The sequence below is a fragment of the Epinephelus fuscoguttatus genome, linkage group LG23 (genome assembly GCF_011397635.1).
Source record: "Epinephelus fuscoguttatus linkage group LG23, E.fuscoguttatus.final_Chr_v1".
In the NCBI taxonomy this organism is placed as follows: Eukaryota; Metazoa; Chordata; class Actinopteri; order Perciformes; family Serranidae; genus Epinephelus; species Epinephelus fuscoguttatus.
In genome coordinates this window covers 3,083,200-3,106,467 of record NC_064774.1, presented here as the reverse complement: position 1 = coordinate 3,106,467, position 23,268 = coordinate 3,083,200, and the positions used below count along the sequence as shown (strand labels likewise).

The window sequence follows — 23,268 nt, the reverse complement described above, 5'->3', positions numbered from 1 at the left end:
AACAACACTGTGTTTAAAACACACAATAACAACAAAGTACAACAGTTGGCAAAAGTCCTTTTGTAGCATTTATTTGAATCACCTCACTATTATACAGTATACACACACACACACACACACACACACACACACACACACACACACACACACACACACACACTATCTGATAACTGCCAGCTACCATGAGAGAGTGTTATTTGTGTAAAGGCTCAGTAGATAACCAGGTTTGAACCCAGATGACACGAGCAGGTTGGCTTCACATTTGTCGTCAAAAGCCTGCAAAAGTAAAACCAGGCAGACAGACAGAAGCTGTTAAACTTATCCAAAAAGAATTTATGCACAGAGGCAGGAGTCTAAGAGTCAGGCAGGACGTCATGCAGTTTAGGCCAGGTGGAGGGAACTAAAGGCTGGAAAGATAAGGTGTAAGCAAAGTGAACAACCTGGCAGAGAATGGTGGAAATGGGCTGGTAAATATACTACAGGGCTGATAAGGGCAAATGAGGACGTGTGACTGTAACTGGACTGCATGTTGCACTCTTTGGTGTGATTTACTGGTATGTGGGAGTTTCTACATTTCATTTTTGTTTTTACTTGGAAGTTTTTTTGTACAAGGTTTATGAATCATTTCTTGAACAAAAGGTGGTCTGTCAGTCACAACTACTTTGTTCACACTTCATATTCATACGTTATTCTATTATATTCAAAGTGCAACTAGTAAGAATGCAAAAATTCATATATTCTCTGCACCAAGTTATTGATTACAGTTGTCATGAAATAAAAGAGGAGCTAGGCTGCAAAATCTCCCTATCAGCCATATCTAGACCGCCATCTTTATTTGGCTGCTGGCATAATGTGTGTTTCTGCAGCCGTCTGCCTGATGTGTGGAAATGAGATGTAATAATAAGAGACAGATTCAGTCTTTCTCTTTTTCCTTTTTGGGAAATGAATCACCTTAAGGTGCTGGAACACCCACCTGTTTACGGGGCAAACAAACTGTGCCTTTTTAATGTCCTCTTCAATAGGCAAAAAATAAAGAAGCTGAAGTTAAAACATGACATGCAGACGTGGTTCAATGACTGCATCATTGAAAAGATGACTTCTTATGGTACAAAAACATGCCTGTATTTACCTTAAAGGATAACTTTGGTATTTTTCAACCTGGGCTCTATTTCCCCATGTGTATGTGTGCGTATGATTCATAGGTACAACTCGTTCTAAAATTGGTTCAGTATTGAGGGAGGATGATGCAGCCGGCAGCCGCGAAACGAGCTAAAACTGTAACGGGGGCAAATGCGTCCCGTATAAGTTTGTGCATTAAAAGTGCTTTTTTCGCCACTGACCGGTTCAGATCACCAGTGCTATCTCTGTAGATAGCATACTGAGCCTTTCCCTCACCTCTGGGCTGTGTGATGTCACGAGCTTTGCTCCACTGTGTCTGTAGCTCTCTCTACTCGTGGGACAGCCGTTTTCTTGAGGAAGAGGTGTTTCGGGATTGGATGTCTTCTTTTCTTCGGCTGGCAGAAGTCATCTTGGGAGAAGTGAGCACTGCAGACCCGATGGTCCGCAAGGCGCAGTGTCTGGACAGGAATGTTAGCATCCATTTGTAGCACAGCTAGCCACAACTTCAGCATCTCGCCGTCCGACAAAGGCAGCCTATGAAAGCTGTACGGGGTGTTGCGCCACATCCTGTTCTTGCAATTCGGATAAGCACAAACACGAACCATTGTTTTCAATCGATGCAGTAAAACTCTCAGCTGTACTCCGGGACAACCAGCGCCACTCTGAGTGGCGCTCTGCATGGCTCCTCTGTTTTCTTCCGGCAACAAGCAAAGCTCTCGCGAGATGACGTCACAGCCCAGAGGTACGGGAAAGGCTCAGTATGCTATTTACAGAGATAGCACTGGCGATCTGAACCGGTCAGTGGCGAAAAAAAGCACTTTTAATGCGCAAACTTATACGGGACGCATTTGCCCCCGTTACTGTTTTAGCTCGTTTCGCGGCTCCCAGTTGCAACCACCTCCCTCAATACTGAACCAATTTTAGAACGAGTTGTACCTATGAATCATACACACACTTACACATGGGGAAATAGGGCCCAGGTTGAAAAAAGTTATCCTTTAACTGAGACTAAGGTAAACCAGTGAGAGATGACAGGTTATTTGGTGCTAAAAGACAGTTAAAATTACAAGTGTTCTGCTTCAGATTTGGCTATAAATGTATTTCTGTTTTGTGTTTTATTGTTTCAGATGATTTGTAGACCTGTAGAGATCTTCTCCTTGTGCTGTTGTTGGCTCATACAATACAAATGATTTGATTTGTAATAATTTGTGTCAATAATGGAGGAAACTGCTACTACTGCTATCTATCTCCAGGGAAATACTGTACATATACAGAGATCTACTGTAGATACAGTTTTCAGTGCACAGCACTGGATATAAATATCAGTGGTCCTGCATTTTGTGTCTATCTTATCAGATTATCATCATGTTCCTGTCAAGATCTTTTCCTACAACTGTCAGTGTCAGCATCATTGCAGAAACTGTCTTTACATGGACATGAAAACGTCAGGAAATCAGTAAGTTCATTAATTTATTCCATCTAATATGGATAATCTATTCTTGTAGGCTTTTGATGTGAGGGGCCAGTCCGCTAAATCGGTGCCTTGTTTGTCCCCAGGACAATACATAAATAAATATCCAAGTCTGTACGATATAATAAATCTAACTGAGCAGATCACTGAGCTGCTGCTCTGCTGCAGAGTCGATTGGTTCATGTGTGAGGTGAAGCAGAGCAAATATTCAGATATAACCTACACTTACACTGATAGTGATTCTTTAAAGTGGCCCCGTCCACATCAGCACATTGTTGAGCTTCTGTGCCGGTAGATTTGGTTTATTAAAGATGAAAGCAAAGCAACAGAGTCCATAAAATAAGCAGAGCAGGAACTCTCAGCAGTCTCAAGTCTCTGTGTTACTCTCAATAAATAACTTCACATGAGTCAAAGGGGGGGAGGTGTCAACAGAGAGGAAGCGCGAAAGTGAAAGTATAAAGTCAGTGGTGTGTTCAGACTCCATTTTAAAGTGCACAGAGCAGTGAGAGGAAGACAGGTCGTGTGAGACACGGTGAGTGTTGATGTTTATTCATTGTTTAGTGTGTTCTAGGGGAGAGTAGGGTCGGTTGGGTCAGTGCCACATCTTCACAGCTTCATCATCACACTTGCTTTTACCACCACCATCATCTGACGCTGTTTTTACAACCAGGCTTTTCCTGTTAAACACGAGGCCTGCGCGCAGCTACGGATCTGCGCGCTCCGGTGCTTCGGGCGCGCTCTTGTGTCAACTCTTTGAATGTGCGTCACAGTGAAAAGCTCTAGTACCGCGAGCAGCGGCACTTTATAGACACACAGAGAGAAAAGGGGGACTCTGCCGAGGGATTGTGGCGCAGTTTTGTTGGATAGGAAGATGTTGAGTGTACAGTCAGCTCTCCTGCTCTTTGTTACACTGAGTTTTGGTTAGATTTTAATAAATCAATCTATCAGAATTAAAACAACTGGAGACTGAGAACAAACTGATATATGAGTCTGATTATATTTGAATAAATCACCATCATATCTGACAGGATGTGAGTGTTTCTGTGACTTCCTGTACAGACTGAAGGCTGCTGAAACTGTCAGGAAACTGTCAGACTTGACTGCAGCTTTGTCACCGCCTCCTGCTGCAGCTCTTGAACGAGCCTATTGACAAAAGCTGCGGTCAAGTCTGACAGTTTCCTGAAGACATTTAATATCCAAAAGGTCAAAGGTCAGCTTCACTGTGACATCATCATGTTCTGCATCAAACACTTCACTGGTCGTTATTAAACGTCATATCTCAGGAACAGAAGGGGAGACATTTGGTCAGAGACTGAGTTGGTGACACTGATCTTGAAACTGTGCTGATTGTATAGATCTTCTGTGTGTGAAGCTTCCATGTTTTCACTGACATGGATGTAAACTGTAAGTCCAGCTTATATATATTTAAAGCCCAGCCCAGAACACGGTGTCCCAACTGTCCCAGGGAGTCAGAACTTTGGGAAAATGCACTCCTTGTACATTTAACAAAACTGTGCCTTTCACGTTTGGGTTGGGCTCTAAAAACCTGATAAATAGTTAGCAGACGCCTGTATCTGTTCAGAGATCAAATTATTTTCATTACTGTTCAAGTAGTCTGTGAGTAGGGATGGGAATTGATAGGATTTTATTAAATATCAATGCCATTATTGATTCTGCTTATCGATCTGATTCTTTATCGATCTGATTCTTTATCGATTCCCTTATCGATTCCTCCTGTGAATTAATGATATCACCTCCTGTTGTTTGTAACCCAAGACATCTGCTTTTATAGTGTTTTATTATGGAAAGCCATGGTCACACACACACCCCCCTCCCTCTGTGCTCCATGACCCCTCCCCTCTGAGCTCGTGTCCCTCTCCCCTCAGAGCCTCCTAACGACGCACCTCCTTCCGCATAGAAATGTTTAGACACCATCTAACCACACAAAAAACTAACAGCAGCTTTCACAGTCATAAGCCAGCATTGGCATACAGTTATCTATGTCACAACAACAGCCACAATGAGTTGTCATTAATGTTACTGCTAGCTGGTGATCTAGAGATAAATCCCGGCCCACAGCCTGAGTGTGTCACCACCACGCAGCTCGTGCAGCTAACTCAGGTGAGGCAGCTAACGCAGCTAGCCCAGCATATTATAACAACAAATGGCATGCAAGTCAACTCAACTGCCCTCATCTTACCATCCTTGGTGTTCCCATGAAATCCGACAACAGCGTCCTGGCCACCGTCTACCTGGAGCGGGGACGCGCCGAGGCTCCACAGCGGGCTAACAGCTCCAGGGAGGCTAACAACAACAGCGTCCTGGCCACAGTCTACCTGGAGCGGGGACGCGCCGAGGCTCCACAGCGGGCTAACAGCTCCAGGGAGGCTAACAACAACAGCGTCCTGGCCACAGTCTACCTGGAGCGGGGACGCGCCGAGGCTCCACAGTTGCTAGCAGCTCCAGGGAGGCTAACAACAGCGTGAAGTGAAGCCATGGCTTTGACAGCTTCTGTCTCTCCGACATTACGTCTTCTTTGTTGTTGAACGTGCTGCTGACTGACGAGCATAGATTCGGCGTAATGAAAAGAATCGATAAGGGAATCGTTAAGTATAAAGGCTAATGATGTCGATGAATTGAACCAGTTGGAACCGGTTCTTAACAGGAACCGGTTCTCGATTCCCATCCCTATCTGTGAGTAATCAAAGGTTATTTAGTGTCAATACAAAAGTGTCCCAACTGACCCCGCTCTCCCCTACTGTATGTCATAAAAATACCCAGCCAATATGTAATCATGTCCTATAAATAAGAAGTTACTGACTTCATCACACTGTGTATGTGTGTTACAGTTCTCTCAGATTTGGGAAGATGGCTGATTTGGAGCCAGACGGGGACAGAGCAGAGTCTCCAGTGTCCAGCTGTCTGTCTATGAAGAGTGACCGGTCCAAAGATTATCCTCTAAACTTCAGTAATGAACCTGGACCCTCAGACACAAAGTAAGAGAGTGTTTCTACTGTAAACTGACCTGAAGATGATTCTGTTTTTATTATTATCTGATAATCTACACCACAACACTGTTTTTATAATGACATGAGGTATTGTTTTATTCAGTCAAGAGCTGACTGCAGACAGCCAGTCAGAGCAGCACTGTACAAAGTAAGACTGTACATCTGTCTGCTGATGTCATCATGTCTGAAAACAGGATTCTTCTTGGTTTATTTGTGTTGTAAAGTGTAGACATGAAAGATTTTATCAAACTAATGTATAAAACCTTCATTTGTTTGTGTTACTTGTTTTAATGTTGGTCATGAAAATAATCAGAGTCCAGATTTATTTCTTTAGTCTGACATGTTTCCTTCTCTTTCAGCAGACAGTGGTCTGCAGGAGGTTTTAGATGAACATAAGATCAGTCTGAGGAGGAGATGTGAACGTGTGACTGAAGGAAGTGATGAAACAGGAAGTGAAACCTCTCAACAGGATCTACACTGAGCTCTACATCACAGAGGGACAGAGTGAAGAGGTTAATACCCAACATGAGGTGAAGCAGCTTGAGAGAGCTTCTAAGATGAAGACCCTCCATGAAACTCCAATCAAGTGTCAGCACATCTTTAAAGCCTTACCTGAGCAACAGAAACACATCAGAGTGGTTCTGACCAACGGCGTCGCTGGCATTGGAAAAACCTTCACAGTGCAGAAGTTCACTCTGGACTGGGCCGAGGGTTTGGAAAACCAAGATGTCAGTGTGGTGATTCTGCTTTCGTTCAGGGAGCTGAACTTGATCAGAGATGAGAAGTTGAGTCTTCTCACTCTGCTCCGTGTTTTCCATCCAACATTACAGAAGGTCACAGCAGAGGAGCTCGCTGTCTGTAAAGTTCTGTTCATCTTTGATGGCCTGGATGAAAGCAGACTGTCTCTGGATTTCCACAACAATGAGGTTGTGACTGATGTCACACAGAAGTCATCAGTCAACGTGCTGTTGACAAACCTCATCAAGGGGAAGCTGCTTCCCTCGGCTCTGGTCTGGATAACTTCCCGACCTGCAGCAGCCAATCAGATCCCTCCTGCTTGTGTTGCCAGGGTAACAGAAGTACGAGGCTTCACTGACGCCCAGAAGGAGGAGTACTTCAGGAGGAGAGTCAGTGATGAAGAGCGGTCCAGCAGAATCATCTCACACATGAAGACATCCAGGAGCCTCCACATCATGTGTCTAATCCCAGTCTTCTGCTGGATCACTGCTACAGTTCTGGATCACATGTTGACTACAGAGCAGAGAGGAGAGCTGCCCAAGACCCTGACTGACCTGTACTCACACTTCCTGCTGGTTCAGACAAAGAGGAAGAAGCACAAGTATGATGAGGGACATGAGACCAGTCCACAGGAGCTGACGGAGGCTGACAGGGACGTTCTTCTGAAGCTGGGGAGGCTGGCGTTTGAACATCTGGAGAAAGGAAACATCATGTTCTACCAAGAAGACCTGGAGCGCTGTGGTCTTGATGTCACAGAGGCCTCGGTGTACTCAGGAGTTTGTACAGAGATCTTCAAAAGAGAGTGTGTGATCTTCCAGAAAACAGTCTACTGCTTCGTTCATCTGAGCGTTCAGGAGTTTCTGGCTGCAGTCTACCTGTTCCACTGTTTCACCAACAGGAACACAAAGGTACTGGAGGACTTCCTGGGGACAGACAAGGATAATTACAGATCCCTGGATGTCTTCTTACAGAGAGCCATGAAGAAATCCCTTCAAAGTAAAAATGGTCACCTGGATCTGTTTGTCCGCTTCCTTCATGGCCTCTCTCTGGAGTCCAACCAGAGACTGTTAGGAGGCCTTTTGGGTCGGACAGACAACAGTCCAGAAATCATCCAGAGAGCCATCAACAACCTGAAGAAGATGAACACAAACAAGATCTCTCCTGACAGAAGCATCAACATCTTCCACTGTCTGCTGGAGATGAACGACCTCTCAGTACATCAGGAGATCCAAGAGTTCCTGAAGTCAGAGAACAGATCAAAGAAAGAACTCTCAGAGATCCACTGCTCAGCTCTGGCCTACATGCTGCAGATGTCAGAGGAGGTTCTGGATGAGTTGGACCTGAAGAAATACAACACATCACACGCAGGACGACGGAGACTGATTCCAGCTGTGAGGAACTGCAGAAAGGCTCGGTAAGTCCAGATGTGATTAACATCATAAATCATTGTAGATTAGTAGTTTAATTCTTCAAATATACACACTATGAAATTCTTATTATTCATAAAATGTTCAAATGATGTGTCTGTTGTATTTTGTCACAGATGTTCTTGAGCTGTTTCAAATGCTGTGAGTGCAAAACATGTAGATGTTTCAGTGATAAAACAAATGATGGACTTCAGAGGTTGTTGTTGAGGTTTTATCACAGCAGCATTTCATCACAGTATGGCAGTATTTGATGGTTCTGAGTGAAAGCAGTAAAGTTATTACTCCATAAACAGATTGTGTAAGGTGTTTTATAGAATCAGACATGCAGATAATACCTGAGTTTATTCACCACTATGCTTAAAAATGTAAAATAAAATCTGTATCATTTGCCAAAGGAGATTTCTGAAGTCCTAAAAACTGCTTTTATCCAGTTGTTGCTATCTCTTTTTTCATGCCTCGGCGCCGGCGACAGTCGTGGCCAGAGGCATCATGTTTTTGGGTTGTCAGTCTGTCCACGACATCTCAAGAACACCTTGAGAGGATTTCTTTAAATTTGGCACAAACGTCCAGTTGGACTTAAGAATGAACTGATTAGATTTCGGTGGTCAAAGGTCAAGATCACTGTGACCTCACAAAATATGTTTTTGGCCATAACTCAAGAATTCATTCACTAATTATGACAAAACTTCACACTAATGTCTAACAGGATAAAATAATGAAGTGATGAGATTTTATATCCAAAAGGTCAAAGGTTAACTTCACTGTGACATCATCATGTTCTGCATAAAACACTTCTCTGGTCATTATTAAACGTCATATCTCAGGAACAGAAGGGGAGACATTTGGTCAGAGACTGAGTTGGTGACACTGATCTTGAAACTGTGCTGATTGTATAGATCTTCTGTGCTGTCGGGTTGAAGATGTGTGTGAAGCGTCTGTGTTTTAGAATAAGTAGCTTCTTTGCAGCAACATCCATATTTTCAAGTTTCAAAAGCCTTCCGGCCTGGTTTATTTTTTGTTTTTCATCCCACATAGAACATTCACATGACAACCCACAAGAACGTAACAAAGTAAAAAAAATCAAATCAAAAAATCAATCAAAAAAAAAAAAAAAGCTATTTATAAAAATAACCACAGTGTTACCTATACATCATTACTTTACTATGGGTCATTCATTCATTTGTAAGAGTAGAACCATACATTTTACATGGTAGGAAGTAATTGAAAAAAGGCAATAAGTGTTAGTGGGCTACCCAGCAACTAGCTCTATAAAGGATCGCCAAGTCTTGTGGAAACTCTCTTCAGAGCCTCAAAGGGTAAATCTGAGCTTTTCCAATGCAAGGTGTTGCATAGCATCTCTCCTCCACATTGTGTAAGATGGTGTGTTTGCCTGTTTCCAGTTTAACATAATCAGCCTACGGGCTAATAAGGTTGTAAATCTGGCCACAATTAGATTAGACCCCCTGAGGGGACTGTTCTCCCCTGCCACTCCAAAGATAGCCAACACCGGGTCCGGGTCTAGCACATGACCAAAGCAGTCCGAAAAGATCTTGAAAACTGAGGTCCAGAATTGTGACAGCTTTGGGCATGACCAAAACATGTGTGCCAATGTGGCTGGGTGGACCTTGCATTGGTTGCATAGTGGATCTGTATCGGGGTACATTTTACTAATTTTTACTTTGGAGAGATGGGCTCTATACTGTATAAGGCCATGTCTAGCACATATGGAGAAGGTATGGACATTCCTCTGTCTTCCATTGGTCGTTTGACAATTCTAAACCCAAATCTTCCTCCCAAGCAGTTTTTAGATGGTCTAAAGTGATCTCTGCCTGTGCAGATAATTGGTTATAAATGAACGATATCACTCCTCTCGTGGTGGGGTCAACAGAAAACAATACATCCAATTGAATAGGATCAGGAATATTTGGGAATGTGACTGTGTTGGACTAGATGTAGCTCCGGATCTGAAGATAAGCAAAGAAATGTGATGGTGATAGGTTAAATCTTTTACATAACTGATCAAAGGTGGGAAATAAACCATCCATGTACAAGTCCCTCATTCTACTGATCCCATTACCAGACCATCGTTGGAACATGTTACTTTCCAGCGATGGGATAAAGTGATGGTTTGGAGACAGGGGAGCCAAAAGGGATCCCTCCCGCCAACCAAGACTGTGTCTCATCTTGGTCCAGATCTGCAGCAACTGAGCCACTACGGGGTTCTGTTGGGTATAGTCGTGAGGTATAGGGAGGGGGGAGAACAACAGGGCACCCAACGATGTGGGTCGACATGAGTCCTCCTCAATAAGGAGCCAAGCGGGCCTGTCATCTAACTCTCTGGACCTGTTCCAGAACGAGAGGGTTCTTATGTTACAAGCCCAGTAATAATATTGAAAGTGTAGGGGAAATAGCTCTTTTAGAATATTTGCACTTGTAATAATAAATTTTGGGGCACCACCCTCCTAACGCGGGAAGCAACTAATCAAATTAATAACTTTGTAAGCATGCTGATCAATAATGAATCAATCTCAGTATCTGGGTTACTGGATTCTCTATCTCTGTTCACAAGATATACACAGACAATGACTTGGCGATAAATGAAGATTTATTTGACTAAATAGGTAACACTGAATAAATGAATAGCAAATGATGATTATATGACACAACACAAAATGAACAGTATATATATGAATGAAATGAGAAGTAACACTCGTGTGATTTACTTAGTTTGGCGATAGTGGGAGAGTATTAGGACAGCCTATATGATAAACGGGGACCGCTGGAATGCGCAAAACCATTCACTTAGACCTAATGAAACCTAAATTAAATCAGGATAATTAACTAAGCCTCCTGTTCGACCTCCCTCTTCACCGCACAGCAGCTAACTCAAGTTATGGAAGTTCTGGCCTACTTTGAACAGTGGGGATCACAGGTGAAGCTCCTTGAGGGCCCCTGGACTGACGCTCCACTGCTCCTGGGTTTTCCAGCAGACTGGCACGGCTGTTTCACAGCAGGGAGAGCGGTTGAATATTCGATGTCCTGTGGGTACCCACTGGGCCGGTTCACGCTGCAGAAGGCCTGTTTGCTGGCAGGAGGACCACTGTGGCAAGTAAAGAGTAGAGGGCGAGCCGCGTCAAGCACACGGGTATTTGACTGGCCCAAAAAGTGGGCGGCGGCCCTGATAAGGGGGTTTCCCTCGTGATGAAAAATATATCCCCATGAGATCTAATCAGAGGAAACTTTAATTCTTTCCTGATACGAGGTCGTATACTTTAATATGTTACACACGAGTGACGCATACTCTTCCCACTATGGTCAACATTGTTTCTTAACATCCAATTAAACATACAGATTAACATTAAATCAGAATACACTTATTATGCCGTGATATCAGCTAGCCTACGTCAAATACACACACTCTGATTAATTCAATGACAATGTATAATGAGAAACAGAATGAAGGAGCGCATATTCATGCAACAAGTTGATTAATAATCCCTAATTATATCTTCACTAAAAATATATAAAGTTGACTTCCTTATGGTAACTCTTCTTAACTCCGCCACAAGATGGCAGTATGGCTCCATGTTAGAGAGTTGAAATTAACATTTAATTCTGCCACATATCAAAACTTTAACGTTTAACAGGGTTGAAGCAAAGTACCATTCATATAAAAACATGATCATGTGCATGTACAAGTCAGGACATGTCAAACGGTCAACAAAGAGGGACAGTAAGAATAATCACTTGCAACATACATTTCAGTCTTATTACAATGAAACATTTGTTCAGCGAGCGGCAGTGTTGTGGCCCCCTGGGGTCACATGAAGTGACAGGATGCGGTGATCAAAGGGTGCATTGTTTTTCAAAGCAGAGCTGGTAGTCAAAGCGTTACCTCCGGGTGTAAAAGGGGACCCCCTTCTTAAGTTAATGACTTACAAAGTCATTTGAATTATCTTACATTATCTTCTTGGAGACAGACAGGCTGCATATCCTGACCAGGGTCAGTCCGGGGGCAGGGCAATAAACATCTGGCCTTGCTGAGGATGGATTTATCAATATGCCCCTACAAAAGTTAGGGAGGCCCAACCCACCAACACATTTTGGGTGCTGCAGGAAAGCCTTCCTGATCCTCGGCTTTCTTTTGTTCCACACAAACTTAGAGATTTCACTGTCCAATTGTCCAAAGAAAAAGTTGTTTAGCACAATGGGAATACATTGGAACAGAAACATAAACCTTGGAAGGACATTCATTTTTACAATATTCACTTTTCCTTCCAGGGTCAGTGGGAGGTGAGACCATCTCCCAAGGTCTCTAACTGTACGTTCCAAGAGTGTCTTAAAGTTCAGGTTGAACAGGTCTGAGTATGTTCTGTCAACTGTTGCCCCCAGGTGTTTAAATGAGCCCTGTACCACCTTGAATGGAAACTGGGAGTAGGATATTCTCTGAGCAGGCATGTTGATTGGAAATAGCTCACTCTTAGAGAGGTTGAGCTTATATCCAGAAACTCTACCAATTTCCTTCAGTAGGGACAAGATGTGTGGGATTGACTCAACTGGACTTTGAACATATAAGAGCAGATCATCTGCGTATAGGGAATCCCTGTGTTCTCTACCTCCCCTGTGTACACCCTGAAATTGACCAGAAGATCGTAATGCAATTGCTAGGGGTTCAGTAAATAGGGTGAACAGCAGGGGGGAAAGTGGGCAGCCCTGCCTAGTCCCTCTGTGAAGAGGAAAAGGGTCTGAACGGATGTTGTTAGTCAGGACATATGCTTGGAGAGCCTTATACAGGAGTTTGACCCAGGAAATGAATCGTTCACCAAAACCAAACTTTTTCATTGCAGTAAACAAAAAAACCCACTCAACCCTATCAAAAGCCTTCTCGGCATCCATTGATATCATTATCTCTGGGATTGTTGAGTCTGGGCTAGGGGAGTGAATGATATTGAAAAGTCTACGGATATTTGAAAATAAAAACCTGTTTTTAATAAATCCGGTTTGTCTCTTGTGAGATCACTGACGAGAGAACTCTCTCCAGCCTGAGGGCCAGTGTCTTTGCCAATAGCTTGGAGTCAACATTGAGAAGGCTGATGGGTCTGTATGAACCTGGTTTGAGTGGGTCTTTGTCCTGCTTGAGTATCAAAGAAATGGAGGCCATATAGAAGGTGGGGGGGGAGTGTCTTATCAGCCCCTGAAAATGATTCATTGAAAACGTCCAACAATAGGGCAGAGATCTGGTCAAGAAAAGCTCTGTAGAACTCCAAAGTGAACCCATCTGGACCTGGGGCTTTAGAGCTCTGTATGCATGAAAATGAATGATTTAATTCTTCCATGCTAAAGGGTTCATCCAGCATGGCCTTATTTCTGTTTGAGACTTGTGGGATAGGTAATTTGCTAAGAAAAGATTCCGCCTGAGTGGTGTCTACCACAGATTATGAAAAATATAATTGAGAGTAATATTGTTTAAATACAGTGTTTATTTCCCTTGGGTCTAAAGTGGTTGTTCCATTGCTGGTTTTAATTTCAGTTATCATTTTAGAAGCGGCGGACTGTCATATCTGCAAAGCCAGGAGTTTCCCTGTCTTGTCGTCATATTCATACGATTCATGACGGGAGCGCAACAGCTGCTGGGCAGTGACTCTTGTGGAGAGAAGGTCGAACTCAGTTTGGAGTACAAGCCTTTGCTCAGCAAGATCTGAGCTGGGCATAATTGAATAGCGGCTGTCAAGTTCAATAATTTGGTCTGTAATGTTAGAAATGCGCTCCTGTCTACGTTTGTTATCCGTGGAAGAACAATGTATTATCTGACCACATATAAAACATTTTAAACATTCCCACAGTACACTGCTTGAGACTCCACCCACATCATTGTCAACATAAAATATTCTATTTGTGTTTTAATAAACTCAGAAAATGAGTTATCTGATAACAGGAGATTACCAAAGCGCCATTTTCTGGTTCTATTGAAATTGGTGAACGCCGTTTTCATCACATGGGGAGCATGATCCGAGATGACAATGGCCTCATATTTGCATTCCTGAATTAGAGGAAGCAGTTTACAATCAACCAAAAAGTAATCTATACGGCTAAATGATTGGTGGACTGGGGAAAAAAATGAGTCGGTTCGGTCTGAAGGGTTTTTAAACCGCCAAGGGTCCATGATTTTGTAAGTAGAGAGAAATGCCTTAATGCATTTGGCCAACCTCGTCAGAGGCTGGGTAGAGGTAGCTGATCTATCCAGGCTGGAATTCAAAACACAATTAAAGTCCCCGCCTACGATGAGATAATATTTATTCAAGTCTGGTAGAGATGAGAAAAATGTGGTAAAGAATTTCTCATCATCAAAGTTAGGAGCATATAAACTTGCCAAAATCACTGGGATGTCGTACAAATGACCAGCAACCACTACATATCTGCCAAAGGGGTCTGCATTGATGTATAAAGGGCTAAACTGGAGTTTTTTATTGATTAAAATAACTGCCCCTCGTGATTTCTGTGTAAAGTTCGAGTGAAATATTTGTCCTATCCAGTCTTTCCGAATGCAAAAATGGTCCTTATCAACCAGATGCGATTCCGAAATAAATGCAGTGTCAACCTGTAAATGTTTGAGATGTGATAAAACACAGGCCCTTTTTTTAGGCTTATACAGCCCCTTTACGTTACAAGATGCACAGCATACTGAATGCCCTTCTGATAAGTTAAGACTAGTCATGGTACATTATATGTTTCAGACAACACATGGAGAGAATGACCATAAAGTATGAAGCTCAGTGGTTGTGAAACATAAAAATATACAAATACACTTAAACATGTACCCCCCCTCCCTCTCCCCACATCACACGGGGCAACCAAAAAACCTTCATAGCTCCCAGTGCAGGCCTTTGAGCCGTTATTGCTCCTAATTATGGTCTATAGCAACCAGTAGGCTGGGCCCAGGAGGAGATGACAGAATAGCGGTGGAGTTAGACCTTACTCTAGGATACACCTGCTTTCTCCCTGATGAATTTCTTCACCTCTCCAGGGGTGTTAAATGTGTGGGGCTCTTCTTCAAAAATCACACGCAGTTTCCCTGGTTCTGGGTGAAAGAATTTAATATTCTTTTCACAGAGGAGATGTTTCACCTCCTTGTAGGCGGCTCGACTCTTGGCCTTACTTCTCGTCAGATCCTGGACAAATCTGAGCCAGCGCCCGGAGAACTGGAGGTCTTTACCCTTGGCCCACTTCTCAAAGTGGGTCTTGTCCTGGTACCGCAAGAACTTCATTATGAAGGCACGAGGTCCCCTGTCCTCCAGCCTGTCGCCGACACGATGCACTCTCTCCAGCTCTGGTTCCATCTCGAACAACTCGGTGCCAGACAAGTCCCTCAGTAGCTTGGACATGAAAGCCACCGGGCCCATGTGGGTCTCAGCTCCCTCCAGTATGCCAAACACTCTCAGGTTAGCGCGTCTGGAGAAAACCTCCAATTGTTCCTCCATCTTCTCTATCTTTCCTTGCAGTTTTGTCACTTTGGGCATTACATCATTGATTTTGGTGAAGTTTTCCCCCACCTTTGCCTCATTGTTCGCCACTCGTATCTCCAGAGCTGCAGCCTTGCTGGCGGCGTTCTCAGCCACACGTCTCACCGGCGCGACACACTCCTCCACTTTAGTATTAAGTTCCTCTAAAATAGCGTCGCGAATAGAGTCTTTGATGGTTTGGGTTAGAGTGTATGTTAAGGTGGCAAGCCGAGCATCCAGGGCTGCCATGGTTATTGGATCTTCGTCCATGCTGAGTGATTCTGTCTCAGTGTCACCGCACTTGCCTGCTGCTGCTCTAGTAAAGTATTGTTTATTCGAGGGTTGATTTGTTTTTTCCTGCGCGGCGGCATCAAGCTCCTGTTTCAAAATGCGGCGCATCAGGCTATTTCCCCACTATTAAACAGCCCAGTGGCTTACTGGTTCAGGGAAATGATTTAGTTTGGCGGAGTTCTGGCTCACGGCGTCCTCCTCACGCCGCCATGTTTGAATCATTGTCTACTGTCATGGACACATGTGAGTCTGGACAGACATGGATGTAAACTGTAAGTGTAACTTGACTGGTGAAGCATACGACCACGAGGCAGTAATTCTGGTCATGAATCAGCTTTTAATTAGTTTGAATTCTTTGTGTTCTTTTTTTATTCTTAACTATTTTCAGTCCATCAAAACAGGATATTTCAAACTGTTTTATCATCAAATCCATAAAGTAAATATAAAGTGTCTCTTTGACAATAACAGATTTTCTAATATATGTGTCATGTCAGATTTACTTGGTGTGGACTCTCAGAGACTCACTGTGAAGTCGTGGCCTCAGCTCTGAAGTCCAACCCCTCCCATCTGAGAGAGCTGGACCTGAGTGGAAACAACCTGAAGGATTCAGGAGTGAAGCAGCTGTGTGCTGGACTGGAGAGTCCAAACTGTAGACTGGAGACTCTGAGGTTAGTTCACTTGCTTATGTAGGTGTTTGTTTGTTTGTTTTTGGATATATATAATATAAATCCTTGACTGAGGTTATAAAGCTTTCAGTGTTTTCAGAAATGTTGTGTCTTTCCAAATGGCTGAACAGTTGGTTATGAAAGGCAGAGAAATGATGATTTAGAACATTTAGACACCATCAAGTTTGAGATTTATCCAAAGAGAATTTAAGATTCCTGAGGTTCTGAGGTTTCTTTGTTTTCATGTTAACGTCACATAATCATTTGAAGTCACAGACCTTTAGACTGCAACAATAAGCAAATAAATAGTCTGCACTGGAAACATCTTGGACTTTAAGGACAGGTTGATATTCTTTCACACTCACACGCCCATTAGGACTGCACCATTAATGATCTGGATTCATATGTCTATGTGATCTCATTTCTAAATGACAAGCATTCACTGGCTCCTGTTTCCCTATGCATTCATGTGTTGACTGATGTGCTGTGGATCAATCCCAGTTGCTATCAAGTGTTTCCTCTATCAGTGGGAAAAAGAAGGGGAGACATTTGGTCAGAGACTGAGTTGGTGACACTGATCTTGGGTGTCCACCTTGAAATGATGTTGATTGTATAGATCTTCTGTGCTGTCGGGGGACAATGGATGTGAAGTGTCCATGTTTTTACAGACATGGATGTAATGAGAAACTTGACTGGTGCACAGAGGCATACATGTTATTATAACAGACTCTGAAGATTACGTCCAGCACTTTAGTAAATGTTATATATAAGTCAAGCACTTTGATATGTCCTATGTTAATGTCATCTGTTTAAAGCCCTGTGTAGACAGCAAGCATCTCAGACGTTTTGTTATCTTAGCCGTCATCTTGCCTGTAAGGAAGTCAGGAGGGACAACTCCAGCGGTCACAGCTGAGCAACATGTGTTGTTGTCTAGAGTCACAGCTGTAATGCAGTCGCCTGGCAGAGGTCTGCACTCTACTGAGTGCACTTTGTAGTTGATGTCTGTAATCATTCCTTCTGTCCATACTGTCTGTGAAGCAGTCCCTTTTAGGGATGTTAACGGTTAACCGTTAGTCGGTTAGCCACAGAGAATGTTTTTGACTGGTTATGTATGTGGGCTAATTGCATACAGACACACTGCGCTTGTGTTGCAGTAATAGCCTAACCTGCTTTATTTAAACTTAAAATCAGTTCATTGTCCATAAGAAATTGGACAATTCTCTATCAAATGCTGCAAAGTGTCATGAATTCCCGAATCGAAATGCTAAATTTAAGTGTTCTGTTATGAAGTAATGTTTCATAAAAATAAGAAATGTTTCATATAGCCTGTTGTCAAATCTAAATGTTAGTGTTTTGTTTTGAGCCTAATGTTTAATAAATGAATTAAATAAAGGCACAAATTGTGTCAAACATGCTCTTCATTGTTCAATAGCAGTTGAACAAGTAAATCTTCATCAAAGACATTAAGTTTGTATCGCGCTTGTTCTCCCTCTTCTTTCCCTCTATTTCCTTTCATATTGTAACAGTGAATTTTACAGAACAGTGGTGCACATGTGGAGGTCTATACTGTATTTCTTTAGCCTGGTAATTAGCTGCACTGTGTAGAAAAAAAATGAAGTTCACAGTTTGAGGATTTTTTTAACCTGTTTTGTCACGCTTTGAGCACTGATCAGCTGAGCCAGCCCGTGCGCGCGGCGATACATCCTCAACGGATGTTGCAGTGAGTGAGAGAGAGAGAGAGAGAGAGAGATCGGTGTATTATAGGGAGGGAGTAACCCTGCGTTCTCAGAGCGCAGTGTTCTGGTGGGATAATAAGGCACTATGAGCTCTCTAAGATATGACGGAGCTTGACCATTTAGAGCTTTATAAGTTAACAGTAGGATTTTAAATTCAATTCTGGATTTTACAGGGAGCCAGTGCAGAGAAGCTAAAACAGGAGAAATATGATCTGATTTCTTAGTTCCTGTTAGAGAGAGAACATTTCCAACACAAAACATTAAAGGACAGCACTTCAAAATGCGGTAGAGCTCACTGAGATAAGGGAGTGCCGGACTAGAGCGTATTTCACGTCATTTTGCATTTTTTTTAACCGATTAGTTGTCAGTTAATGGGTGTCGGTTACCGAAAGCAAAATTAGCCAAAACTGACATCCCTAGTTGACACTAAACTGCAGACATCAGATATTATACCGATCCACAATGAAGTCTGTTTGTGTTGTTCAGTGGTTTAATCCATTGACTGTGGCAGAGCAATGTGGAGCTAAAACCTTTAAGATAAACTCTGCAGGATCTTCCTTAAAAGGAACCCCGACTAGTTAGACACGTAGGCCTCAATAAGCCACAGTTTTTCTATTGTATTAAAATATGTTGTTAGAAAGACATGAAATGTTGTCATTGCTTTAAAATTCTTCAATGTTTACAATGTATTTTTACCTACGGAGGCCGCCATTATTTTACTCGTGCAATGCATGCTGGGGTGATGACGTAGAATGGTTGCTCTTTATGAGGAAGTGAGTTGTTTACCTGCCGGCTGCTGCTACCTGACGCTATCACCAGAGAAAATGCCACATTGCGCTGCATTCGGATGTACTTTCCAGTCGAAAGGCAACAAGGAAACTGATGTAAGTTTACAGCCATGCATCCACCACGTAAACTGATGATATGCAGCATATCTACAAGACCTGCAGGCAGAAATTCCACATTCATTTACTCTCTTCACAACATATGGAAATAGTTTGTGGTGTTTGATGTTTGGACTTAATGTTACCTATTGGTGACCCGGTTCTGATTTGGTAGTCCAGTACTCTCCCGGTCATGGAGACTGACGAGGGCAGCCCATAGCACGTCTCGGTTAAGACAAACTGCCTCAAAGTTGTCGTGTGCTGTGATGCACGGGATATCTTCAACAATGATCAAACTCGTAAGCATCTTGTCAGTGCGTTTTACTGTGTATCACAGCATATAAAGCATACGGCAGTGGTGGATGCTAATCTCTGAGATCATTGATATTGGATGACGTGTTACGGTACCTTCAAGAGCTGCTGACAAAAACTGAAACTCCTGACAACACACGCTCTCTCGCTCGGTTGTCATGGAGATGCAGTTTCCGCACTGACACCAGCTGTTTTGTCCCACTCGCACCTCATGTCTCTGTTCGTCTACTACGTCTTCGTGTTCTTCGTGTATATTTTCTGTGTTGTCCTCCTCGCTAGCTTGTCGCTCGGGTTCAAATTGAAACGGCTGAATAGCTGACATTTTTCGCGCAGTTACCAAGAATTTGTCAGAAACAGTGGATGCAACCATTTGGCGTCACTACAACAATGGGGACCTATGAGTGAAATTATATTTTCTTTTTTTAAAAAAACAAAGACTTCTATGATGTTATTTATATCAAAATAATATAACGGACACTAATATTGATGATATAAGGCCGACAAGTCTTCATAGTCGGGGTTCCTTTGAAAAACAGTGTATAGACTGATACAGAAATAATCCCTCTCAATCATCACTTATGAGCCACTCTCAGTGTGTGCTGGTGTATTTATCTACAGAGACTCTGCCCTCTGCCTGTGTTTTCTTACTTTCTTCTTATTGTCTGTGTTTGGGAAGTTTCTGGGCGTGTACCCCCACAGCGCTCAGGTGAGCTCAGGACTTTATAAAAAGGTGGGGACCAGATGCCAGACTGTAAGCAGCAGGAATCAAAGAGATACAACACCTGAAAACACAAATATAGTGAGAAGAAATGCCAAACAAGAATGAATCTGGGGTTGGCTTTTACTTTCACTTTCACTGGCAAGTGTGTTTACAAACTGTAAGCAACAATCCTGCATCGTATAACTTTAATTTAAATGACTTGAAAATTCACTCCTAACCTTTACAGCAGGCCTATTCAGTTGGCGGCCTGCAGGCTATATCAGGACCAGAAGCAACCTCAGAGTGGCTGGGTAGGGATTGGTGTGGAGACTCTGTATTAAACAGCCCGGGACAAAATGAATCAAGACTGTAGTACTAATAAGCTCCGCTGTTATCGTCTCTTTCATTGTTACTTTGTAAAGTTTTGGTTTCATGTATCATCATGCTGCAGACTCAATAAAACCTTGAGCAGTAAAAAGCCAGTGCTTTATCAATACACATGTTCAGCATGTAGAAAGACATATTTCAATCTGCTCTGTCCCTCATTCACCGCCGTTGTGGTTTACAATCACATTTTACACAAGCACATCACACTAGTGGGACCAATAGCAAATAGTTAAAGCAAACTAAAATGAAAGCTGTGTGTATGTAGTCTGTTTAACTTAGTTTGTCACTTATCTTAAAATGTACCTGAGACAGCCTACCTGTGGACAGTGAGTGTCCTCAGTAGAGGTGGGACAGAGAGCAGGATGAATGACTGATACTGATGTCTGTTCTTCATGCTTATATAACGTAACTCAGTGTTGTGATGTCAGGAGTAATATTTATTTTATTGACATGTTTGGTTTGTTTCCAGTGAGATATTATTGAGTTTATATCGTGACTGTGTGATGTTCCTCTGTCCGATATGTGACTACTTTTTGTTTATTTCTAATGTGACACTAAAAACATTGCTACTTTTACTACAGTAATTTGCACCTGTGTAGAAATGTGTCATCACCAATAGCTAAAACATAAAAAAGTTTCCAATAGGTTGCCTGCTGCTGAAAATGTCTGGGCCATCAACACTTTCTGGTTTAAAATCCGGCCCAGTTGAATTTGTAATTGAACGTCCCTGCTTTACACACTTGATTTCAACTTAAATTTACCCTCATGATTCTTTAAATAAGTGATTTGTGTTTGGCTGCACAACATGAGTTAGTGATGATGGAGCCACTGGTGGAGCTGGCAGTTTAAGAGGTGAAGTCACCACATCTTTATTGAAGTAGCAGCACGTTGTCAATGATATTTATGAGAGCTGTTTTTCACTTTTTGTATTTTCCAGTCTTTAACCTGCATCCTGTTGGGATCAGTACAATAACACAATGACAAAGTCACTCTACTCAGTTTAGGGCAAAGCTCATTGATCAGGACATAGTAATGTTGAGCTACACATTTAACACCTGAACACATCTGATTGTTTTATTAATGATTTTTATCTACATCATTTATTCTTTATTCAGACTGTGGTGGTGCGGTTTGTCAGAGATCAGCTGTGTTTATCTGGCCTCAGCTCTGAAGTCCAACCCCTCCCATCTGAGAGAGCTGGACCTGAGTCAAAACAAGCTGCAGGATTCAGATGTGAAGCTGCTGTGTGAGCTGAAGGAGAGTCCACACTGTGAACTGGAGACTCTGAGGTCAGTAGAGGGTTGGAGTGGGTCCATGCTGGTTTCATCGGTATTATATTAAACACAGTTAGTATCAGAGCAAAGATCCATTACTTCCTGTAAACCTCACACCCTCTCAGTGGCTCAAAGAGGGGAATGGTGACAGTCTTCAGGAGAGGACAGAGAGACAGACAGAGAGAACAGTCAGCCAATCAGATCAGAAAGAAGCTTGTTGAGATCATGTGTTTAAGTTGATGTGAAGACAACTGTTGTTGTGTTCATGTCTACAGGAAGTGAAGCTGGATTACAGCTGACAGCATCACAACATGTATAGAGACAGCTGTCCTCCTTCATCAAACTGTCACACCATCAAATCTGACCTTGATAACAGGGGACCTGTTATGCTTTCCTGTGTGTGTGTGTGTGTGTGTGTGTGTGTGTGTGTGTGTGTGTGTGTGTGTGTGTTTTATATAGTCTATAGTGTTACAATGAAGGATGTTGGTATTAAATGTGGCCAAAGTTTCAGATAATGAGGTAAATGTATGTAAAAGTAATCCCTGTGAACAAAAACCTCAGACTTCAGACTGTTGTGAATACCCTGTGTTCAACGGCTTTTTCTACTGAAGCTAAGATTTCTTTATAAGGCATACAACTATGAGGTGGTAATTCTAGTTTGAACATTAAAGCATGTAAACAGGTTCTAGTAGAAACCCAGAATCCAAATATGAAGCTGTTAATGAGCATAATATGTCCTCTTTAAAGTGTTTGTTGTCTTCATCTTTGTCACAGCTCTGAGATCAGTCTGACTGAAGCCTACAAATCACTGGCTCTTATTTTATAGAACCATCATTACATTTAGTAACCATGTGTTCTTTATACAGAGCAGAAGCTCTGCTGAAGTCCAGTAATCACAGCTGATGTGTTGCTGTTCAGTCTTTGGATGAACATGTAGAACATTTAACATGATATATCTGTCCATCAGTCATTTGTTCTAACAGACTCAGTAAATCCATCATTAAAGTGAATCCCTCTGTTTGTGCAGCCATGATGCGTTCAGGACTCTCAGCAGTTTATTTACACTGTGTACTTGAGTGAAATCTGCAGAGTAAACAGACTTGATGCCCAAAGTCTCTGCAGGTCTGTGAGCTTCCAGCTCAGTGTGTTCACTGCAACACGTTAACATGAGAGCTGGAAGGAAGCCGACTACGCTACACAGCCGCTCCACTCTGCTCTGAACAGGAAGTCCCTACTGGTCTTTATACTGGATGTGCTGCATCACTGACTGACAGCTGCTTTATAACTTCTCTTGTCTTCTTCTCTCATCAGATGGAGGTAAACTTTCATGGATCTGTAGAGAGGATCAGCTGTGTCCTGATGATCCAGAGACATTGAAGCAGCAGCATCAGTTTGTGTGTCTGTCTGTGTGTGTGTGTGTGTGTGTGTGTGTGTGTGTGTGTGTGTGTGTGTTTTCAAGTCTCAAGTGTTAAGCACATGTTAGATTTCCAATGAAGAAGGGCAATTGTGTTTGCATGTCAGTTAACCTTGAGCCCTGTTTATATCTAAAAGTTGTATCTTTATAAGTATATATTTATAAATATATTTAAACACAGCATTTTAACCCTTTGACCTCTGCAATGGAAATGGTCCAGCAGTGGTATTTTTTGGTGTTTTCAGATGCTTCATATTCCTAACACACTAAAGTAAAAAAAACCAAACACAATGATCCAAAATATTTTTAAATGTAGAAACAGAAACTAAATATTTCTTCACAC

General features: G+C 42.5%; 1 protein-coding gene across 1 annotated transcript; it reads left to right on the top strand.

Moving 5' to 3' along the window:
- The first annotated feature begins 6,038 nt into the window (after window positions 1-6,038).
- Window positions 6,039-22,801, top strand: LOC125884273 (protein NLRC3-like). Its single transcript, XM_049569172.1, has 4 exons — window positions 6,039-7,750; window positions 16,048-16,221; window positions 21,353-21,526; window positions 21,787-22,801. The coding sequence occupies exons 1-4, from the start codon at window positions 6,039-6,041 to the stop codon at window positions 21,791-21,793; spliced, it is 2,067 nt and encodes a 688-aa protein (XP_049425129.1). The 3' UTR covers window positions 21,794-22,801.
- Window positions 22,802-23,268: the final 467 nt, after the last annotated feature.

What these genes read in the sequence shown, in the direction of transcription:
- LOC125884273 (XM_049569172.1), top strand. Translation starts at nt 6,039, where the DNA reads ATGAAACAGGAAGTGAAACCTCTCAACAGGATCTACACTGAGCTCTAC. An exon ending in AGGAACTGCAGAAAGGCTCG is followed by an intron (nt 7,751 to 16,047) that starts GTAAGTCCAGAT and finishes GTGTCATGTCAG; the next exon opens with ATTTACTTGGTGTGGACTCT. An exon ending in TGTAGACTGGAGACTCTGAG is followed by an intron (nt 16,222 to 21,352) that starts GTTAGTTCACTT and finishes TTCTTTATTCAG; the next exon opens with ACTGTGGTGGTGCGGTTTGT.